Source organism: Danio rerio, chromosome 10 (genome assembly GCF_049306965.1).
Source record: "Danio rerio strain Tuebingen ecotype United States chromosome 10, GRCz12tu, whole genome shotgun sequence".
Taxonomy (NCBI): domain Eukaryota; kingdom Metazoa; phylum Chordata; class Actinopteri; order Cypriniformes; family Danionidae; genus Danio; species Danio rerio.
In genome coordinates this window covers 33,309,513-33,330,208 of record NC_133185.1, presented here as the reverse complement: position 1 = coordinate 33,330,208, position 20,696 = coordinate 33,309,513, and the positions used below count along the sequence as shown (strand labels likewise).

General features: G+C 39.6%; 2 protein-coding genes across 4 annotated transcripts; both read left to right on the top strand.

The window, feature by feature from the left end:
- The first annotated feature begins 2,800 nt into the window (after positions 1-2,800).
- On the top strand, positions 2,801-18,040 carry LOC103911752 (uncharacterized). 3 transcript variants are annotated; one of them, XM_073914902.1, is made up of 7 exons: positions 14,661-15,043; positions 15,499-15,559; positions 15,646-15,803; positions 15,906-16,002; positions 16,109-16,402; positions 16,651-16,731; positions 17,302-18,040. In XM_073914902.1, exons 1-7 carry the CDS (start codon positions 15,041-15,043, stop codon positions 17,445-17,447), a joined length of 840 nt encoding a protein of 279 aa, XP_073771003.1. In that variant the 5' UTR covers positions 14,661-15,040; the 3' UTR covers positions 17,448-18,040. The 3 variants fall into 3 exon arrangements, 2 of the variants coding, with proteins under 2 accessions (XP_073771003.1, XP_068080076.2); XM_068223975.2 differs by having other exon boundaries at positions 15,646-16,002; XR_012386396.1 differs by lacking the exons at positions 14,661-15,043; positions 15,499-15,559; positions 15,646-15,803 and adding an exon at positions 2,801-3,160.
- On the top strand, positions 4,447-15,622 carry LOC141376391 (uncharacterized). Its single transcript, XM_073914904.1, has 5 exons — positions 4,447-4,562; positions 4,782-5,120; positions 5,208-5,486; positions 5,567-5,650; positions 12,787-15,622. Exons 1-5 carry the CDS (start codon positions 4,541-4,543, stop codon positions 12,936-12,938), a joined length of 876 nt encoding a protein of 291 aa, XP_073771005.1. The 5' UTR covers positions 4,447-4,540; the 3' UTR covers positions 12,939-15,622.
- Positions 18,041-20,696: the final 2,656 nt, after the last annotated feature.

Below are 20,696 nucleotides of genomic sequence, written 5' to 3'. Positions count from 1 at the left end.
GAGCAGACAACTGCAATCTGTACTTGGTAAACCCTAATAAGTTGAAACTACTCCAATTATTTAAGGAAAGGGATTCCCTCAGTTCGATTGAGTAAGGGAAAATTCGTCAACTCGGTTAACTGACCCAGCCGGAACTCAAACCAGCAACCTTCTTTCTTATAAACTATATTAGTTTATAAAAATGTATATAAGCATTTAAATATCTACCAATTTAACTTTTCTCTTTCATCAGAGGGGTTCAGGTAGTGGCTCTGTCCTGCTGCGCTTCAGTAAAATTAAGCAAAATGACCACCTTGTGTCATATAACATATGTCGACCAATCAGCACAACGGTTAAGGCAGAACTTCAAGTGCAACCAATCATTTCAAACAGAGACATGGTGAATCGTTTAAAGAAATTATAGAAATGTTAATTAAACATTTTTATGCTGCCTAATGAGTAAGTTAAACACACCTGTGTTTGGTGCCAAAACTTGGTATTTTAAGTAATGTCAAGGTATATTAACTTAATATCTTTGGTAATGACAACAGTGAGGTTTGCAGTGCAATTACAATAACTATACATTTCCATCTTGCAGGAAGCAGTGAACTATTGTAATGTATGTGTGGTAAACCTTCTGAAAAATGCAATGAAAAACATCAATCTGTAGTGGTTTTAACGGTTAACGGAAATTCTTTGTTTTAATGTAAACTTGAATGGTCTTTTGGGTCTCAACCGTTGTATGTTTTGTAACATTTATGTTATTTGTATTGCTCTGTGGAGGTTTCTGTTATTTGTTTGTTATTTTCAGCAGTGAATAAATTATATTTTCATGTGAAAGTGATTACGAATTCAGGGTGTTTCTTGCCCTCCAAATTCCCTAGATTTCAATCCTATTCAGCCTCTTCGGGATGTCTACTGCTAGTGTTTTGGTGCTCTACATCACAATACACCTCCAGGGTTGTATAGTCCAAGAATTCCCTATAAACGAGTAAATGCACTTCAAAGAACTCCTCTGTTCAGCTCCTGAAGTTTGCAGATGACACCACATTTATCGGCCTCATTCAGGACCGTGATGAGTCTGCTTACAGTCAGGACTTTAAGAAACTCACTGTCTGGTGCAGTCACAACAACCTGGAGCTCAACACGCTCAAAAACAGTGATGATAGTGGACTTCAGGACATGTATATATGCCTAGTGGATACTAAGCATATATTAACATGAGCATATTGACAACACAAAAATGCAACAGTATAATTACCATATAATTTTTACAGTAATTGATTTATTTTATTTAAAATTATTATAAAAAATTTAAAGGCTGATGGATTTTTATTTGCATGTTGTTATTGTTGTTTCTTTAACGTAACTATTAACTATCTTCTGCGGGTTATGTATAAAATGTGGTAATTCTAATAGTTTAATAAACTTTTTATTTGTTTGAGTTTTGGAAATCACCAAGCGACCCCTCGTAATTGTTCCATGAACCCCACTTTAGGAACCGCTGGTATAGTCCATAGGTGATGTTTTAGCATCACACAAAGGACTAGTGTATAAGATGGTGGTCATAATGTTTTGACTCATGAGTGTAAACAAATATCACATGTTCATAATTTTGCATGAAAGCATCTGTAAAGTGTACTAAACTGTAACTATCTCTCTGTAGGCCTAGTACACTAGTCAACATTTGAAGGGGAGTAAAACCATCAAAGTTATGTTAAAACACAAAATGCATTTTAAACAACATTGTTTTGATAAACTGCACTGACCTTTTATCAGGTAGTGTCTCTAAAATGTCAGTGGTTTGCATGTTTTTCAACAGATGCGTCACAGGCCTGACTCATTATTTCCCACTCATCCACTCTTGTGTTTGTGGTTAACAAGTATTTATGAAGATATGATGAAAGTCAACATCCTCTTACACTTCCAGCTAACAAGCAACAGTCAAACTCTAATGCAATAAAATCTGAGTATTCAAATTCAAGACTGTCGACCACCTCCGTTGTAACAGAAAACACAACCTACTTATTCCTATTTAAGCCAATAAGAGTTATTGATACTTCCCATAGTGATGAGAACACAATGCTCATTGTCAAGCTAGAGAAAGACTGAATCTAAAGTGTCTAAAGAAGTCAGTGAAAGACAGTGGTGAACCAAATACTCAAATTACTGCAATTGAGCAGTTTTTCTCAGGAATTGTACTTTACTAAATAATTTTAAATGCATTATTTTACTTTTACTTGAGTCTGTATTTTGTTCTGTGTTGGTGCTTTTACTGTGCTATTTTCCTTTAATCTGCGGTCACTATGTTTATTTTAGTATAATCAATCCTGCGATTCCTATCTAATCAAATTGTGCATGGAAAAATTAAATCAGAAAGACTGACCTCAAGACACAGAAGCTTTATAAATGCACTTGACCTACATTTTTAGACAAGTAATGGTACTGGAGTTTGATTTTTCAGGACTCTTTCCACCACTGATAAATGGTAGAGGAGAGGGGTTGGTGTTTTTTTTTTATTGCTGTTGTTTGTTTTGTTTTGTTTTTGTCAGCAGCATGAGTATGGCCCATTTTACAGCTACATGCCATAGTGAATACAAATCTCCCAACAATTGTCATATAGGACAATGACTCCACAAAGCAGAATGCAAGTAGGTTTTGCTGCAGCCCGGTAACCCCAAGTGGGAGGGATTATACTTCAAGAAGAATGGGTGACCTCAGAGGGAGGGACTTCAACCTAAATTAAGTTGGGTTTAGGTGGTGTAGGTGGAGCAGATATTAATAAAACATATCAGGTTACTGTGAGGTTGGGTTTAGGGTTGGGGTAGATGTAGACGTTAATCAAACACAACAGATACTGTGAGGTTAGGTTTAGAGAATAGGTGTAGGTATTCACAAGGCACAATATTGGGCTCCGTGTCGTATATATACAAGACATTGAATAAATAAAAACTCCAGGTTTGTACGGCCCACTTGGAGTTCAAGTCTTAAGCCGCCTTTCCATGAAAAGCGACAGACCGGAAGTCATTAATTTCCAATGGAGAGTAGTTTGGGAGCTGCGTGGAGTTCTGATCATCTCTGTATGTGGAAAAATTTGATACAATTTGAGCTGCAGATACGTTCAAATATTTGAACCTACTACTAGACCGCATGAAACTGGATATGATGTCTAAGCAGATCCGTGAGTCTGACATGAGAAATACTTTTTCGTTATTTTTTTAAATAAGAAATAAAAGTCTATGTTTTAAAAAAAACAATTCTGTTAATAAATGAGTAATAAAAAACATTATTGTTTTATGTTGTCTCCACATTCCCTCCAAAAATTTTGGCGGTCTATGAGTTTTTAGTATTCATTCATTCAACTATGGTGTACTCACGAGCAATAAAGGCTCTTGCTTTTGCACTCCTTTATTTCGGACACTGCGACAGTCGTGTCCAAATGTCGTGTGCCGTGGAAAGGCGGCTTCACCCACTTAAGAGCTGGCTCCAATCTCCGTGTATACCCTTCTTGCAGAATAGCTAAAACAGGTAATTGAAGCTGAAAACACTGAAATAATGAATTGGCAACCCAGAGTCCTGATCTAAACCTTTATTGAAAGTAATGACTATGAAATCACAGTCAGATAACTGTGGAAACGACTGATGAGCTGATTAAGATCACTGTAGAGAAGTGAGAGACTATAGGTGTCCTGTGAGACTAATGAGTCCTGTGAATGTGCTACTAATTTTTGACTGCTTTAACCTTCTGACATTTTTGTTTATTTCATAATTTTTTTAAAGAAAAAAAATCATGTTTTTTTTGTTGTTGTTGTTAATGTGTGAAGTAGAACCAATGTTTCCAACAATGGTTCAACTCAGAGAAAACTGCACTAATTCAGATCTTTTGGAATTGCTGAGAGATTGTGTTGGTGTAAAGCATTCGGCTGCTAATTTATATGAGAGTAGGAAGGGCCTTCTAAAGATATTCAATGTGTCAGAAAAGGATGTCGTTATGTTCTTATTCTAGTTTCATTTTTGTCAGACCATCTTTGTTGGAATTGTGTGTTTAGTAATTTGCTATTTTTTTAAAATGTGTTTCGTAAAATACATGGAATTTGATGAGATCCAGATGACGTATCATTGTCTAGTTTATTTGTGCTAAGCATTGCATAACTTAGAGGAAATCAACACCTCTGCCACTTTCATTGCACTTCAGCCTAAAACAGCGAGACAACACACCACGCTTTCATAGGAAAGAGGAATGGTAAGTGTGATTTTTATAAAGATAAGAAAGCTTCTTTATACAATTTTATTAACATACATATCAATTATAGATGTAAATCATTATAATGTATTTAACTGATTTGAGAGCTTTTTTAATCAATCTTTTTTAGCAATTGTTACAGAGTTCGTTTGCAAAGAAAAACATGCATTTGTATGTTTTAGAGTTGTAATTATTAAATGTGTACCTATTGCTAAGATGCTTGGTTATTTATCTACTCCAGTTATAAATAGCCATTTGACATTTCAGTATAACGTGTCAACTGTCTTACAGTGTTTCTCTCTGATCTGTTGTGGGTGGATGCTGCTGACTTCGGCTTTTGGTAGGAAACAAGTCTTTTATGATTCTTTGTTGACAAAAATGCTAATAACCTGGAGGCTTTGGTAAATTTTAATATGAACAATATGAAGAACATAAAGACATTTTTGTGAAATGCATTTTGTGCTTCAGCAAATTACACAGGAAGCATTTGTCAACAGAGAAGCTATGTGAGTAATTCACAGCTTGCTATGGGAAATTCAGGTTGTTCTTTGCTTTTCAGATTTTGCCAATGCGGCAATGAATCACACTACAACTTTATTTGTCAATCATGGACAGTCGGCAAGAATTAACTGCAACTACAGCCGAACAGATGAGACTGAATTGATGGCAGTGAATATTCAGACATTAAATCATACTCTCTGTTCACTACGCTTTAATGGGAGTTTATGGAAACAACAGAACTGCAGAGATCACGTCAAGTTTAACTGGACTCCAGAGACTGAGGAAATCTCATTTGAGCTCTTAAATCTCCAGGATAAAAACACATACACCTGTACTGTGACGAGGACTATACCACCACCAAACATGGATCTGGGAATAACACAAGTCCAAGTTATTGGTAAATAATTAAGTTGCCATCAGAAAAAAAAGAGATTTGTGATTAATTTATTGTACAACTGTTTTTGAAAGCTTCTACTATTTGCAGTGCGTCCCGTCTTGTCTCTGTCCTGTGAGAAGATGCCTGACGGATCTACCATGATTCTGTGCTCTGCTGCATTTCACAATGATTCACTTGAACTGCTGTGGATCAGAGATGGAGAATTCTTCAACAGCTCGTACTCAAATAAATCATTCAGTCATAAATCATACCTTATACTGCCACCACAAATCAACAACACAGTCTACTCCTGCTGGTTAAACCACTCATCCTTAAACAAACCGCTCATCGCCAATTTACCAATCTCTGCCTGCTATGAAAAAGAGGGTATGTTTGGAGATTTTAAATATTTATTTAAATGTGTTTATTTAAATACTGTATTGATATGAAAATTATTCTGTCTTTAGGGGTAGCTCTGCCTGTGACTGTGGTGCCTGTGGTCTTGTTGACTGTCTTTTTGATCAGTGCATTGATCATATGTAAATCTTACAGTAAGTCTCAGTGTCGGCTCTTGGTGACTTATTCTTTGCGTGAATGTCATTTTGAAACTAGAACTACAGATTTTTTGTGCACATAGTCTACTAAAGGTTTTCAGACAACACTTTACAATAATAGCACATGATACATAATGATATATTAATATGTAAAGTAAACATTATTTTATTATGAATTGATGAGATAAGACGTGTGCTAATCATGAACTAACTTTAACTACAACATGACTCACAAGAGTTCATGTGTAAATAATGGCTACCTTGATTACTTGTTGGTACGTGTTGTTAATTAATGTATTAATTAACATTTAAGTTTAAACTAAATGTAACCAACATGAGCTCATGAGCTGTTCATGTATAATTTTGTCATGACTTTACTTGGAGGGGCACATCATGATAAACTCATCCTTAACTACTCCTGTGTTTAAACTGTTCATATTGATGTTGAGAGAACACTTCGGTTTAAACGCACTTGACAGACATGCATAAGGAGTTCATGAGTATTAAAAATGGGTTAATAATGATGTCACAATATAATTATACATTAACATATCATGAGTAGATGACGGTTAAATTAAGCATAAACTAATGTCGTAATTAATACATTAATTAAAAAACAAATGTACAAACAAGTAATCAAGGTAGCCGTTATTCACACATGAACTCATGTTGTAGTAATATTTTGTTCATGATTAGCACATGCATTAACTGATCTTTAGTTCATAATAATGTGTAGTTTACATAATAATACATCCAACACATCATTATTTATGTACCGCTATTGTAGTGTTACTATTTTTATTTTTAATATACAAGTGAAATGTCATTAGACTTTTTATCCTGTGGGCGACAACATTGTGGTATGATATTTTAGATCAAATTGTGTTTTTATCTCAGCAGTCAATGTCCTCTATGGTATGAGTTCTTGGTTTGACTGGTAAACCTTACTGGCCACATGCACAGATGGTGTTATAGACTGCCTGTCAAAAAGGAGAAAAACAGATTGTTTAAGATTTAAAAAAGCAAATCCTTAATGATTCTACCCTTATTGCTGAGATTGTGTTTCTGGTTTGAATTGTTATATTCTTTTAATAATTTCTAGGCTTTTATTTCTTAAAAACAAAAAAAAAATTTCTTACAGCATGTCCTATGGTTATATTCCAGGATTATAATGTCAAGATTCATCTGGCTCAATTTATTTAAAAAAGATTATTTTTTATGCAATATTTTGTCACCATTGGGGTTTATGCACAGATGATTTCCATCCAATGATCAACTTTTACTGCATCGATAATGTGATATAATTACAATACAATCAGTTAAATAGAATTAAGTGTTTGTTTAGTTGTTCAAGCATAAAACTAAATGAAAGACTGTGTAAACCAGAGATGCCCAAAGTAAGATCCTAACCTTTGATTTGGCCCGCCATCTTATCTGAAAAGAGAGGAAGAAAGATGGGATGGGAGCGAGTCTACGCAGCGGCAGACGGTCGAGCTGGGTTTCTCCCTTGCCTGGCGTTTCTTTGGGTCCGCTCCTCCAGAGCGGTGCCAATAGTTGCAAACTTTCCTAAAAGAGCAACACAGTCGTGCAGCACGTCCTTTTCAGGATGGCGCTCCGACTGTGCATTTCTGGTTGCGGGGGTTTCCTGGCTCCGGATGATGGACACGATCACTGCATTACATGTTTGGGGGTCCAGCATGTTAATGTGGTGCTCGGGGGCGGTTCATGCTGTCATTGCGATGCCATGACCGTTGCGCAGTTGAAATTCGCGGCTAACTTTCGTAAGAGAGCGAGCCACCCCAGTCGCCTCCTGCTCTGCAGCGGGCGCTCGGGCAGATCTGAGGGTTTCAGCGAGAGATAATCTGCCGCCTAAGGGCTCGCGGACCTCTCGCTCCTCCAAGCGCTCCATCCAAGCTTCGGGTACTGGGAGTGATCCGTCTAATCAGATGGTAGCTCTCACGCTCGCTGACACCGGAGACCAGATGTCCTCCGCGGCATCGGAGGGTGGGCTTTCACTGTCCGACGATGATCCGGACCCGCTCGCCCCCTCTGGGCAAGCGAGCGCCGCCAAAATGTATCCTGAAGTGGACATGTTAGCCGTGCTTTCCCGGGCTGCTTCGGCCGTCGGGTTGGAGATGGTTCATCCCCCAGCTCCGCGGTTGGACTGACTAGATGGGTGTTACGTAGAGGACCAGAAGGCGAAGCCTTCGAAGCCTTTTGTCCCCTTCTTCCCGGAGGTGCACAGTAGGCTCACGCAGTCTTGGAGGGCACCTTTCTCTGCCCGCGCTGTGTCTGCCTCCGCCTTTACCACCCTTGATGGTGGAGCTGCCAGGGGGTATAAGGCGATCCCGCCGGTGGAGCACGCTATCGCGGTCAATCTTTGTCCGCGTGGCGCCCCTACTTGGCGCGGTCCGCCCCGTCTCCCGCCCCAAGCCTGTAGGTTATCTGCCTCCCTTACAAGGCTTACAAAGCTTACAAGGCTGCGGGACAGGCTGCTTCCGCCTTGTATGAGATGGCCACCTACCAGCGCTACCAAGCGCAGGCACTGGCCGAGCTGCACGAGGGTGGATCTAACCAAGGCTTGTTACACGAGCTGCGCACCGCGACCGTCTATGCTCTCTGGACTACTAAGTCCGCCGCGTGTGCTCTGGGGAAGACGATGTCCACACTTGTGGTCCAGGAACGCCACCTCTGGCTAAACCTGGCTGATATGCGCGATGTTGACAAAGTTCGCTTTCTTGACTCGCCCATATCCCAGGCTGGCCTGTTCGGCGACACCATCGATGAATTCACCCAGGAGTTCAAGGCGGTGAAGGAGCAGTCAGATGCGATGGTCAATGTCATCTATCGGCGGGACCGTAAGCCCGCTCCGTCCGCCGAGCCATCCACCTCCGCTGCTCCTCGCCGAGGTCGCCCGCTGGAGGGCAGGGCCTATATTCCAACAGTACTTTTCAGTGATACCAAAAATTCAATGAAAGAGCACTTTTCCCCTTCCCCGGATGTGACTGCTCAAGCCCTGCCAGTCTGGGATGCGTTGCTTCTCAGCTCGCAGGGTCTACATGCTCAGCCAGCGGCTCATGGGCGCTGGGGGGACGGTCTCCTTTCTCCCAGCCCCCGAGCCCCCTCTCCGGAGTCAGGGTGCGGAGCCAGAGCGAATCGCTCTCCTCCAGCTCTTCTGCTGGACCCTCGCGCTCCCCGTATCAGCGCACCCGCCCCGCGCTGCCCCACCACTGGTATGTCAGCGGTTGTAGCGATGACGCCATTAGCGATACGCACAATCAGACTCGGCTACGCGATTCAGTTCGCGAAACAGCCCCCCAAGTTCACGGACATGTATTTCACCAGGGTCAAACCCCTGTCCGCCCCTGTCTTGCTAGAGGAGATTGCTGCCCTCCTGGCGAAGGGTGCAATCGAGCCGGTTCCTCAAGCCGAGATGGAGAGCGGGTTCTACAGCCCATACTTCATCGTACCCAAAAAGAGCAGTGGGTCACGGCCAATCCTAGATCTGCGTGTTTTGAGCCGCTTTCTTCACAAGCTGCCGTTCAGAACGCTTACGCAGAAGCGCATCCTCCGATGCGTTCGTCCTAAGGATTAGTTTGCAGCCATAGACCTGAAGCACGCGTATTTTCATGTCTCCATTCTTCCGCGCCACCGCCAGTTTCTGTGGTTTGAGTTGGAGGGTCGAGCATGACAATACAAGGTCCTCCCCTTCGGGCTCTCTCTGTCTCTACAGGACTTCACCAAACAGGGGTGCCTTAGCGCCCCTTCGGCTTGCGGGCATCCGCATACTCAATTATCTCGACGACTGGCTGATTATGGCTGAGTATGCGTCTCCCCCAGTGAGCCTGCTCGCGCAGCTATTGTGCAAGGTCAGGGAGGACGAGGAGCAGGTTCTGCTAGTTGCGCCCCTCTGGCCCAACCGGACCTGGATATCAGAGCTCTCCCTCCTCGCGACGGCCCTCCCCTGGCAGATCCTTTTGAGAGAGGACCTACTCTCTCAGGGACAGGGCACCATCTGGCACCCTCGCCCTGATCTCTGGAACCTCCACGTGTGGTCCCTAGATGCGAGGAAGACTTAGGTAACCTACCGTCTGCGGTGGTTGATACCATCACTCAGGCTAGAGCCCCCTCCAAGAGGCACGCCTACGCCCTGAAGTGGAGTCTATTCACTGAATCTCTCGCAGAGAAGACCCCCGAACTTGCCAGATCAGTGTTGTGCTCTCTTTCCTTCAAGAGAAGCTGGAGAGCAGGCTGTCACCCTCCACTCTCAGGATTTACGTTGCCGCCATCTCCGCTTATCATGACGCGGTAGCTGGCGGCACCGTGGGAAAGCATAACCTCATCATCCGGTTCCTCAGAGGCGCTAGGCAAATTAACCCAACTCGCCTCCCTCTTATGCCCTCTTGGGATCTCGCCCTCGTTCTCACGAGCTTGCATTCAGATCCCTTCCAGCCACTCGAATCAGTATCCTTAAGATGTCTGTCCCTGAAGACAGCTCTGCTGGTTGCGTTGGCCTCCATTAAGAGGGTCGGGGAATTTTCGGTCAGTGACTCGTGCCTGGAATTCGGGCCGGATTTTTCTCAGTTATCCTGAGACCCCGCCCGGGTTATGTGCCCAAGGTTCCTACCACTCCCTTTAGAGACCTGGTTGTAACCCTGCAAGTGCTGTCCCCGGAGGAGGCAGACCCAGCCCTTTCCTTACTCTGTCCGGTTCGCGCTCGGTGCATTTATGTGGACCGTACTCAGTACTTTAGATCATCTGAGCAGCTCTTTGTCTGTTATGGTGGTCGGCAGCAGGGAAGTGCTGTGACTAAACAAAGATTATCCCACTGGATTGTGGAGGCCATTTCATGTGCTTATTTGAGCAGAGGTCAGCCGCGTCCCCCGGGAGTGCGTGCGCACTCCACTCGGAGCGTTGCATCCTCTTGGGCGCGTGCACGCGGCGCCTCTTTAACAGGCATCTGTAGAGCTGCGGGCTGGGCGACACCCAACACATTTGCAAGGTTTTACAATCTGCGAGTGGAGTCGGTTTCCTCAAGGGTATTAGGTAACCCTTGGTGATTGAGGAAACAACTCGGTGGGGTGTTGTAAAACACTTGCAGTGCCTCTCTTTTCTTAACACAGAGAGATGTGCACCTTCCTGTCTGTAGGTAAAGTTCCCCGTTTGGTGAGCCCTGCAGATTCCTCCGAGGCCCCCAGCACTGACTCAGCGGAGGAGTCTCTTGCTTGCCCTCTACGCCAGGTCTGCCCACTGGTCATCCCGCGTTTTTGGGTATAGGTGCCGGCTATGTGCGATCCCCTCTGGCGATCCCATATGCTTTTTCCGCTATGGTTCAGTCCCCCCTTTTGGGTGGACCCGTGCCTTCCCTATCCGCTAACCACCTTCTTATGCGTACTCCCCCATTCTTAGGGCTAGTCCATATGTAATTACCATTTTGTCTCCCTCATTGGGTGCGGCTGGTCTCCGCATCATCCTCCCTACCGGGATTGCACGCTTCCCAACGTACTGTCATATTTCCTAGAATTATCTAGACTCTAGCGACTCCCAAAAAATATACCTATTCCGTAAAACTTCTTTTGAAGTGGGGATAAGTTAGGGCCGAGGGCACGTTGGAGGACCGCGCCTTCCATGATTTGGGTGCTTCATGCTTGCTTGACTGCCCTCTCATCGGAGGCATTGGTAAGGTGCAGTCATTATGGCGTTTTCTGTAGTCTCCCATATGTGGATTTTCTACATCAAATCCACCTATAGCACTGGAGTTCCCCAACCGAAGGAGAACGTTCGAGGTTACCGAAGTGACCCTTCATTCCCCGAGGAGGGGAACGGAAGTGCTATATTCCATCGCCATAATGACTGTCACTTAGCTGTTTAAAAAGTCTCTTCAGCTTAAAAGGATGGCGTTTGATAGCGCAAGCTTACGCTGCCAATTCATTGCTTTCATTGGCCCGTTCAATACTCTTTCAGACAAGCGGCTTCTGAACCGAAACCTCCCATACGTGGATTTTCTACATGTAATCCACCTATAGCACTTCCGTTCCCCTCCTCGGGAAACGAAGGGTTACTTCTGTAACCTCGAACGTTAAATTATGTAATTAAATACTGTAAATGAATTAGACTTTTAAAATGTAAATACTGTCACTTGATAGATGAAGGACATTGCACGAGACATCTCCGAGCAAATTCAGCATTGAACTCTGTTGTGTTATAAATGGGATTGTTTATGTTTTTACTGTAATAAGTTCATTATAAAATGTTAAAAATTATACTGCATTATTTAAAGCAACATTTTCTAGTTATTTTTAAATACAACAGAATAAATTAGCAAATTACCCATGGCAAAAATAATATATATGGTTTGGTATACAGTACATTCAGCCCACAGCCCTCAATCAAGTTAGATTTTTGGCCCTTTATAGAAAAATGTTTGGGCACCCTTGATGTAAATGCTCTACAGCAGGGATGCTCAATCCTGTTCCTGGAGATCTACCTTCCTGCAGATTTCAGTTGTTACCCATATCAAACACACCTGCCTGTAATTATCAAGTGGTGTTTAGGTCCTAATTATTTGGTTCAGGTGTGTTTGATATGGGTAGCAACTGAAATCTGCAGGAAGGTAGATCTCCAGGAACAGGATTGAGCACCCCTGCTCTACAGCATCCGCCAGTAGCATCAGGCTAGCGTAGGAAATACTGGGGTAAATTAAATATTCGTATTTTAAATATATGGTGTGATAAAATGGAATTTAATGCACTTCTTGTCTGGTCGAAAAACCCTCTGTATATTGTATATCTATCGAAGTGAAGATCACAGATTTTTAAAGAAATCAGATAATAAACTTGGTGATTTTGTAACGGAGTGACAGTTCACCGGATGTGTTTGGGCTGACTGACTAAAAATTAAAAGTCTGTGCATATACCCCAGTCACCTGATTCCCACTTAAAAGTCTTTGGCACTTTAGACGTTACATTAGATCATACAAGATCTCTGTCATAAAATAAACACAACTCTTGATTAAATTAAACTCTGTGATGTTGCATAGGCTTATACTGAATGAAGGGCCAAGTATTAGTGTTTTGAAAAATACTTTTATCATAAAATGCAGTGACTAAATATATACTCTCATGTTCTTCTAGGAAGAGCTTGTAAGTCATCTGTGTCTCCAGTAGCAGTGAGTGTCACATCTGAACCTGTGCTTCATGATCACCTACAGACTGAGATGTTGTATTCAACACTGGGTAACCATCATCCAATGCCATGCAGCCCTATCAGAGTCCACCCTTCTTGACAATGAATGTTAAAGGGATGCATTTTGCAATGATAGAACTGTAGCTTTTTCACCATCCTAATAGTTTTGGACTTCAGATTTGACTTTCAGAGGACACTGGTCCCTGTTTATAAAGCAGATTTAGCAGATCTTTCAATATGTGAGAGAGCAACCAATGGTTTTTAAACAATTCTTTGAATAACACATTTAGCTGATTTCTGTGAGAAACCCTGAATCATACTACAACCAAAAAAGAGAATCCTTGAATCATTTACTTGCGTCATTAATTACCAAAAATGAAAAGCTATAAGACAAAGGGGTCATTGAATTATTCACTAAATTTATCTGTTATAAATACAATTTCCATACAGAATTAAACAAGTTACTTTTTGTTCGATCAAATATTTTATAAAACAGGGCATCACGATGAAGCAGTGGGTAGCATGATCGTCACACAGCAATAACCTCGCGGATTCGAGCCCCGGCTGGGTTAGTTGGCATTTCTATGTGGAGTTTGCATGTTGTCCCTGTGTTCGCGTGGGTTTCCTCTGAGTGCTCCGGTTTCTCCCACAGCCCATGGCATATGCTATAGATGAACTTAATAAGCTTAATTGTCCGTAGTGTATGTGTGTGAAAGAGTGTGTATGGGTGTTTCCCAGTGTTGGGATATGGCTGGAAGGGCAACCACTGCATAAAACATATGCTGGATAAGTTGGCAGTTCATTCCACTGTGGTGACCCCAGATTATTAATCGACTAAGCCGAAAAGAAAATTAATAAATGAATATCATAAAACAACTGAAATTCATTAAAAAATCCTATTGTTTTAAAATGTTTGGTTCATTCAGCTGTGACTTGTGACTGTGGTGTTTAGGGACTGACACCAAGTAATGACGTGTTTCAGGTTTAATTTTTGTCCTATGCTTCCTGCAAACAAGTCTTAAGGTGTGCAACAGTACGGGGTCTTTGTTGCATTTTGCACTTTAAAATGCACCAAACATTCTCTATTGGAGACAGGTCGGGACTGAAGACAGACCAAACAAATACCTGTATCATCTTCCTCCACAGCCAGGACTTTGTGATGTGTGTGCAGAATGTGGTTTTGCATTGTCTTGTTGAAACATGCCTTGGTGCCCCATGAAAGAAGGCAGCATATTGTGCTTCAAAATCTGAAATCATTTATAACATAACCCCATACCATGACAGACCCTGGCTTTTGGACTTGTTGCTGCTTGCAGTGTGGATGATGCTTTTCCTTTTTGATCCGGAACACACAGCATCCATTTCTTTACCTTCTTCAATTCATTACTTTCTTTTTATTAGCGTTTTCCATACTGTCCAAACATTTTCTGATTTGGGGTTTGTAAATGTTTGAAAATAGTTTGGAGTAAGTAACTTGTATATGATTACAGTTGTGACAAAAAGGGTGACTAGCACAAAGTGAAAGGTCAAATATAGCATGCCTTTTAACATAAACACAAGGAAATCACTTTCTAAGAGCTTCCTACAACAGCCTTAAGATGCAACAGAAACTCATTTGCCAACTGCAGACAGTAACTTGGTTTGGGCACAAGGTCAATGCACTGGCTCTTTGGTCATTATATAATTCATTCTTTTCATTTTGTATCTCTTTTTGTATTGTATGTCTTGTGGTACATGACCTATAAATCAACTTCCCTGCCTTGCACGTGTTCATAACCTCCTACACTGTGTGGTTTAAATTAGATCTCACCGCTTCTTCAGAGCACAAAGCGCATGCTGTACAAAAGAGGTCTTGGTGCAGACAGCTTCAAGCAAATGAGGTCTTGAGGACATTGGTTTTAACTATTTAAAGTTCCCCAGTTCAGCAACATAGTGAAGGCCTGAAAAGAAAAGAGTGTTTGTGATTGGCTGCTCTCTGAAAGAATAGTCATTTCTCTTGGGAGCATCTGGAAAAAACTTACAATTAAATGATAGGTTTTTAAGTTTCAGACTGCCTTCGTCAGATGGGTTGAGCTTGTTTCTCACTTAAGTTAAATGAAAGCTCCTCCTCAGAGAATCATCACTTCTTCTTTCACACCACTGTGAGGTTGAACCATCAGTTCATGAGAAATACAAACGAGGAGGCACTTTCTGGCATTTGAAATGGTGAGATTTCATATTATGTAAGCTTAAAATGTAAATGCGAAAATGTTTTTATGCTGCTAGTAAATAGCTTGAAGTTCTCTGACAGTCAAATGTGAAACCTGTTTTGCTCAAACTTGTGAATCATAATCATTCAGTAATGTACAAATGTGTGATTTTTAAAATCTTGATATGGAGCACTTTGCAGAGAGACTTTTATATTCTTGAATACTTGATGCTGGTTGGTTGATCGTTTGTTATCGGAAATGTAAAATAAGTTCTGACTGACTCTCAGCTTGCCGCTGTTTTCTTATTTTTTCCATAGTTTCATCCATTTTATGTCATCTAACTTTTCATTTTGATAATCTTTGATTTGAATTCAGATCAATAGTCAATGGCTATTTGTCACTAGTTAGCTATAGCCATTAATGCAGAACAGGCAAAAATAAACTATCGCTATATCTTTCTGTTCTCAATAGATGTTATCAGTGAGTATCTTTGTGACTGCATGCAAGTGGATGCTCCTGTCTTTGTTTTCTGGTAATGATTATGCAGTTTAATCTTCATACTGTGATTCGGCAATAAAGATATTTACTTCTTTAATATGAACTGCCTGCTTTTTTCAGCTGTTGTAGCTGGACATACATCTTTAACCAACACATCAGTTCAAACTGTTCATCGAGGAGCATCAGTCAATATTAGCTGTAGATACAAACCATCAGATGAAACTGTCAGTTTCGATGTGAAACTAGAAAACAATTATAGCAATTATATATTGTGCTCGGTAAAGATTATGAACAATTCATTGATTAGTCAATCTTGTAAGTATATTGTTAGATTAATTTGGATCCTTAATGGCATCTCATTTGAGGTATCATATCTGCAGATAAATGATACTGGCACTTATAAATGTGTTCAGACCAGAACCATTCCACCTCCTTCAGTTGTTTTGCGAGACGACAGAACATTTGTTCAAGTGATTGGTAAGTTAATTATGACTAGAAGTAAATTGATATGTGATGGTAGATATTATACAATGAATTAACATGTATATGCTGTTAAAACTATTAACGCTTCAATTTCTTACAGCTCGCCCCACTGTGTCTGTATCACAAACAAGAGCATTGGATGGATTTACAATCCTTTGCAGCTCTGAAGAGTTTTATCCTTCAGCTATAAAACAGGTGTGGATGAGAAATGGAGAATTTCAGAACATTTCTCAGACACTGAACATTAACAAAACCAACCCAGATGGATCCTTCACTCTCCATTCATATCTGAATACATCTGACTGTGAAAACTACTCGTGTTGGGTGAACCACTCAACCTTAAGCCAACCAACAACTCTTCATGTGCTTCCTAATTACTGTAACAAAGACCAAGGTATCACCTATTTTATGTTTGTAATTGATATTCAATCTCATAATAGCACGAAATCCCACACACATCTAAAAAAAAATTTTTTTACATACAAATTGGCTATATTATGGACAAACCTAAAAACAAGGTTAAATTTGGCAATATATATTTATTTTGAGAAATAAAAACTCCCCAGCATTTTTAGAGAATAGCATGTTTGGAATGCAATAATTGTGATAGTTAATTCTGCTCAATAACTGTTCTTAATACAGTAGATGTATGGATAGCTGTGGCGACCTCTGCATTACTGATTCTTGCCGTACTCATTCTTACAGTCACCTGTGAGCGTTACAGTGAGTATAACAATAATTCTTCAATATTTAATGTGTGTGTGTGTGTGTCAAATCACTGAGAATCAAAGAAGTTTTATTTAAAAAAGAATATTATGTAAGAATATTAAATATTATCAAAAGCAAAAATATAGTGTATATCATATTTCGTAATGGTAACACTTTTCTTAAAGTGGTGTTCATAGGACTGCCATTAAACATTTATAATCATGACATTGACACGTTATGAATGTAAATGAGATTTTATTCATGCTTATAACAGCTGTCATTTAGTGTCATTCACTCAGTTCATGACAATGTCAAGTTAGCATAATAAACGTCATCTATGCATTTAAAATGACATAATTGAGTAAATGACACTTAATAATAGCTGTCATAAGCATGCATAAAATCTCATTTACATTCATTATGTGTCATTTCATGATTATAAGGGTTTCATATGACAGTCAAATGAACACCGCTTCAAGTAAAGTGTTACTGATGAATTTATGTCTATTTAAATGTAGCAGGATGATGCAATCTTCAAAAACAAAAGTTTCAGAATTACAAGTCGTCATTTTTATCTTCATCCAGGAAGAGCGCATCACCGGTCTCCTGTCCAATCTGACACCCCTACCTATGTGCAGAATGAAATCTATTCATCACTGGGTAATCACCATCCAGTTCCATGCAGCCCGGTCAGACTCAATGCCTCACAACATCAAGGCTTTTCACTATGATCAATATAGTCCGGTTCATTCACTACCCTAAGTTTCATCCAACAGTTCATTCTGGTTCTTGATTCTGATTGACTGAGAGGTCTTTCTGCCAATGTGATACATTACCAGTATTGATACAGCAAATATTTCTAACATAGTCATTTCATAGGACCAAAACCAGAAATGTACAAATATTACTGTTGTTGTGTCACTGAATGCATTTTAAAGAGGCTATAATGTTGTTGTACAACATGTATGGCGAACTCCAGTGCATCTGTAGTTTTTCAGCACTTATGAAACCACAAAAACAGCTTTACTTTGGCCAGTTCTTCTGGAATCAACTGCTGGCTCTGGTGTATGTATCTATAGTTAAATATGATATATAATTAATTTTAATGGGAATCTTTGGTTTCATTAATCTGTTTTTTGTTCCAGAGCAAACAGATTTTACTGAAGGCAACGTTTCATAACTTATGTCACAAAAACTTTGAGTTGCTGTTGTACAGTATATGAGCAAGAGAATCTTGTCAATATGGAATATTAATGTACAATAAATCAGATTTTCTATTTTTTTAAAAATCAGTTTTAAATAAACATTCATTGGTAATAATGAACAGTCTGCAAGTTGGTGTTTGTGATTTTCAGAGCTGTTACGTCATTGTTATTCGATAAGAATTTCACAGGAGACTTTACATTTGTAACCCTGGACCACAAAATCAGTGACAAGTGTAATTTATTTATTTTATTATTATTATTATTATTATTATTATTATTATTATAGATTTATACATCATCTGGAAGCTGAATATATATAGTTTCCGTATGGATTATAAGACAATGCTTGGCAGAGATACAACTATTTAATTAAATATCTGGAATCTAAGGATTCGAAAAATCTAAATACTGAGAAAATCACCTTTACAGTTGTCAAGATTACAAGCTTAGCAATGCAAAACATCTTCATAGGACATGTTCTGTATAATATTCTGATTTTTTTGGCATAAAAAATGTAAATGTTTGACCTATACCATGTATATTGGCTATTACAAACAATATACCTATGCAACAAAAGACTTTTTGGTTTTGTGGTCCAAGTTCACATGTACAGAATCCACAAATCCACTTTAAATGATGAAAAGATATGGCTTTATTCCTCACACATTTGGTCTAATGTTTAAGGTTTTATTTAATTTTTTAAAGATGTTTAGGACACTGTGGTTGTTTCCTCTGTTTTCCCTTGAGCTACATCAGCCTTACATATGCTGTAGTAATTGTGTTGTTAAAACACTCTTAAATTATAACTTTCTCAGTTCAGCTGTCTAATTTGTTGGAGGTTAAATACAAGTCAAACAAAGCATTTTACTAAAGACCCTTTTTATGTTTCTTTTTAAGCTTCGAATAAAACACTGGCTAGTCGCTTGACAATACAAATCAATGAAAAAAAATAATGTTTTTATTAGGCTATTATTAGGCTATAATTTGCTTTGTATCTTAGAGCACCTCAGATTTGATTAACTTGTTTCTGAAGTACACTACCATCGCAGGCCAGCTTCACTTCTTTGCCCCATGTGAGCTAAAACAACTTGTATCTGCAAAAACACAGACAAAAAATAATTTCTGAAAAATTTGTCTGATTTTGCATGAACTTCCCTGCTGAAAAAACAGCATATGTAAGATGTTTTGATGCTGGTCTTGCTGGTCTCAATGCTGGTTTTGCTGGTTTCAGTGCTGGTCTAAATCTTGTTTTTGCTGGTCTTAGTGCTGCTCCAGACCATTGAGACCAACAAGACCAATATTGAGACCAGCAAAACCAGCATTGAGACCAGCAAAACCAGCATTGAAACAAGCAAGACCACCAGCATCAAAACATACCATAGCAGCATATGCTATTTTTTCAGCAGTCTTAACCAAGTTTCATGTTCTTAGTGAATTTAATTCTGCTTTTACCTAAATTATCTTTACATCTGTATTGTAAAAACATCCAGTGTATTTTATACTACTTTTGTTAACAATTTTTAGTTCCTTTAATTTAGTAGCCTATGTTTCACTAATTCAACTGTCCTGCATGGCGATTTTCTTTGTGATGAAGCTGCCCGCGTTTTAACACCTATGAGCGAGTATAGATAGGCTACATCCTGAAAATATTTTCAGTTAACATGAAAGTAACACGAAGAGCACCTAAGTTTAGCATATCAATTATAACTGCGAGGACATTATAACCTCTCAAGACTCTCGTGCTGAAAAGTAATTGATACTTGATCAAAGCACTGGTGAAAGTAAGTGTTACCGATCTGATGTTTGATTAAAGAGCTGCTGTTTCCGGGTAAATTTCCTGACATTCGTTGTACTCTAAATATCATGAATAATGTGTCGAAACTTGCTCAGTGTACCTGTAAAGGCTGAAAGCAACAGAATGTAAACCGCAAGCAAGCGTGAGAAAAGTACATGTGAACTATATAGGCCTAGCGCAAATAAACGCGAATAAACATCTGAATATGTTGAAATAAGCTAAGTTAATTGTGAAATAAATCATCTTGAAAAAAAATCCTCTATTTACCAGTAGCCAATTATGATTTTACAACATTAAACCTGGCCACACCAACCTATCTGTAAGATAACTGTGAGACAGATAACTGTATAATATATCTCGTGACGACGAAATTTAGTCTGTATAGTGCTGCTGAAGCTAGGATTTTGTCATTCTAAGAAAACTTTCTCAACTTAGCAGTTTTTTTCTTGCAAAACTTCACATTGCTAACTAGAGGGCACCATTGTCCAAAAATACCACATGTAGCGTTGCTGGTTTTCAGTCTGGTCAAGGACTTCTAAAATATGATTTTCCTCACATGACTGAAATTCCCTTCTAAAATTTAAATACATCTGCTATAGTTTCTTGACTAAAGACACCATTTATATTATTGAGAAAATACATTTTCTTAATTTAGAAAATATTTAGTTTTACTCAACAAATGTTATTTTATTTATTAATTTGCTTTTATCTTTTCTTTTATTTGTACACATTGAGTTACGTTATATTAGCCTAAAAGAGCTCCTCCTGGGTGACAAAGCAACTCATTTTGACCGCTTATATCTGAGATCTTGTCCTTTTGGTCATAATCAAAACTTTGATTGTTGGTGGTTTTCCCTGTTGGGATGAGGTAAACTGATGATTACCAGTAAAAAAAAAAAAAAAAGTTTTACCTCCTCCTAACAGGAAAAACCAGCAACAATCAAGAATGCATGATTATAAGGCGCCATGGCTTTGCAATC

Coding starts and splice junctions, on each gene's coding strand:
- LOC141376391 (XM_073914904.1), top strand. CDS start 4,541: ATGCTGCTGACTTCGGCTTTTG. Junction 5,121..5,207: donor AACACAAGTCCAAGTTATTG/GTAAATAATTAA, acceptor TACTATTTGCAG/TGCGTCCCGTCTTGTCTCTG. Junction 5,487..5,566: donor TGCCTGCTATGAAAAAGAGG/GTATGTTTGGAG, acceptor TTCTGTCTTTAG/GGGTAGCTCTGCCTGTGACT.
- LOC103911752 (XM_068223975.2), top strand. Junction 16,403..16,650: donor TTACTGTAACAAAGACCAAG/GTATCACCTATT, acceptor TTCTTAATACAG/TAGATGTATGGATAGCTGTG. Junction 16,732..17,301: donor AGTCACCTGTGAGCGTTACA/GTGAGTATAACA, acceptor ATCTTCATCCAG/GAAGAGCGCATCACCGGTCT.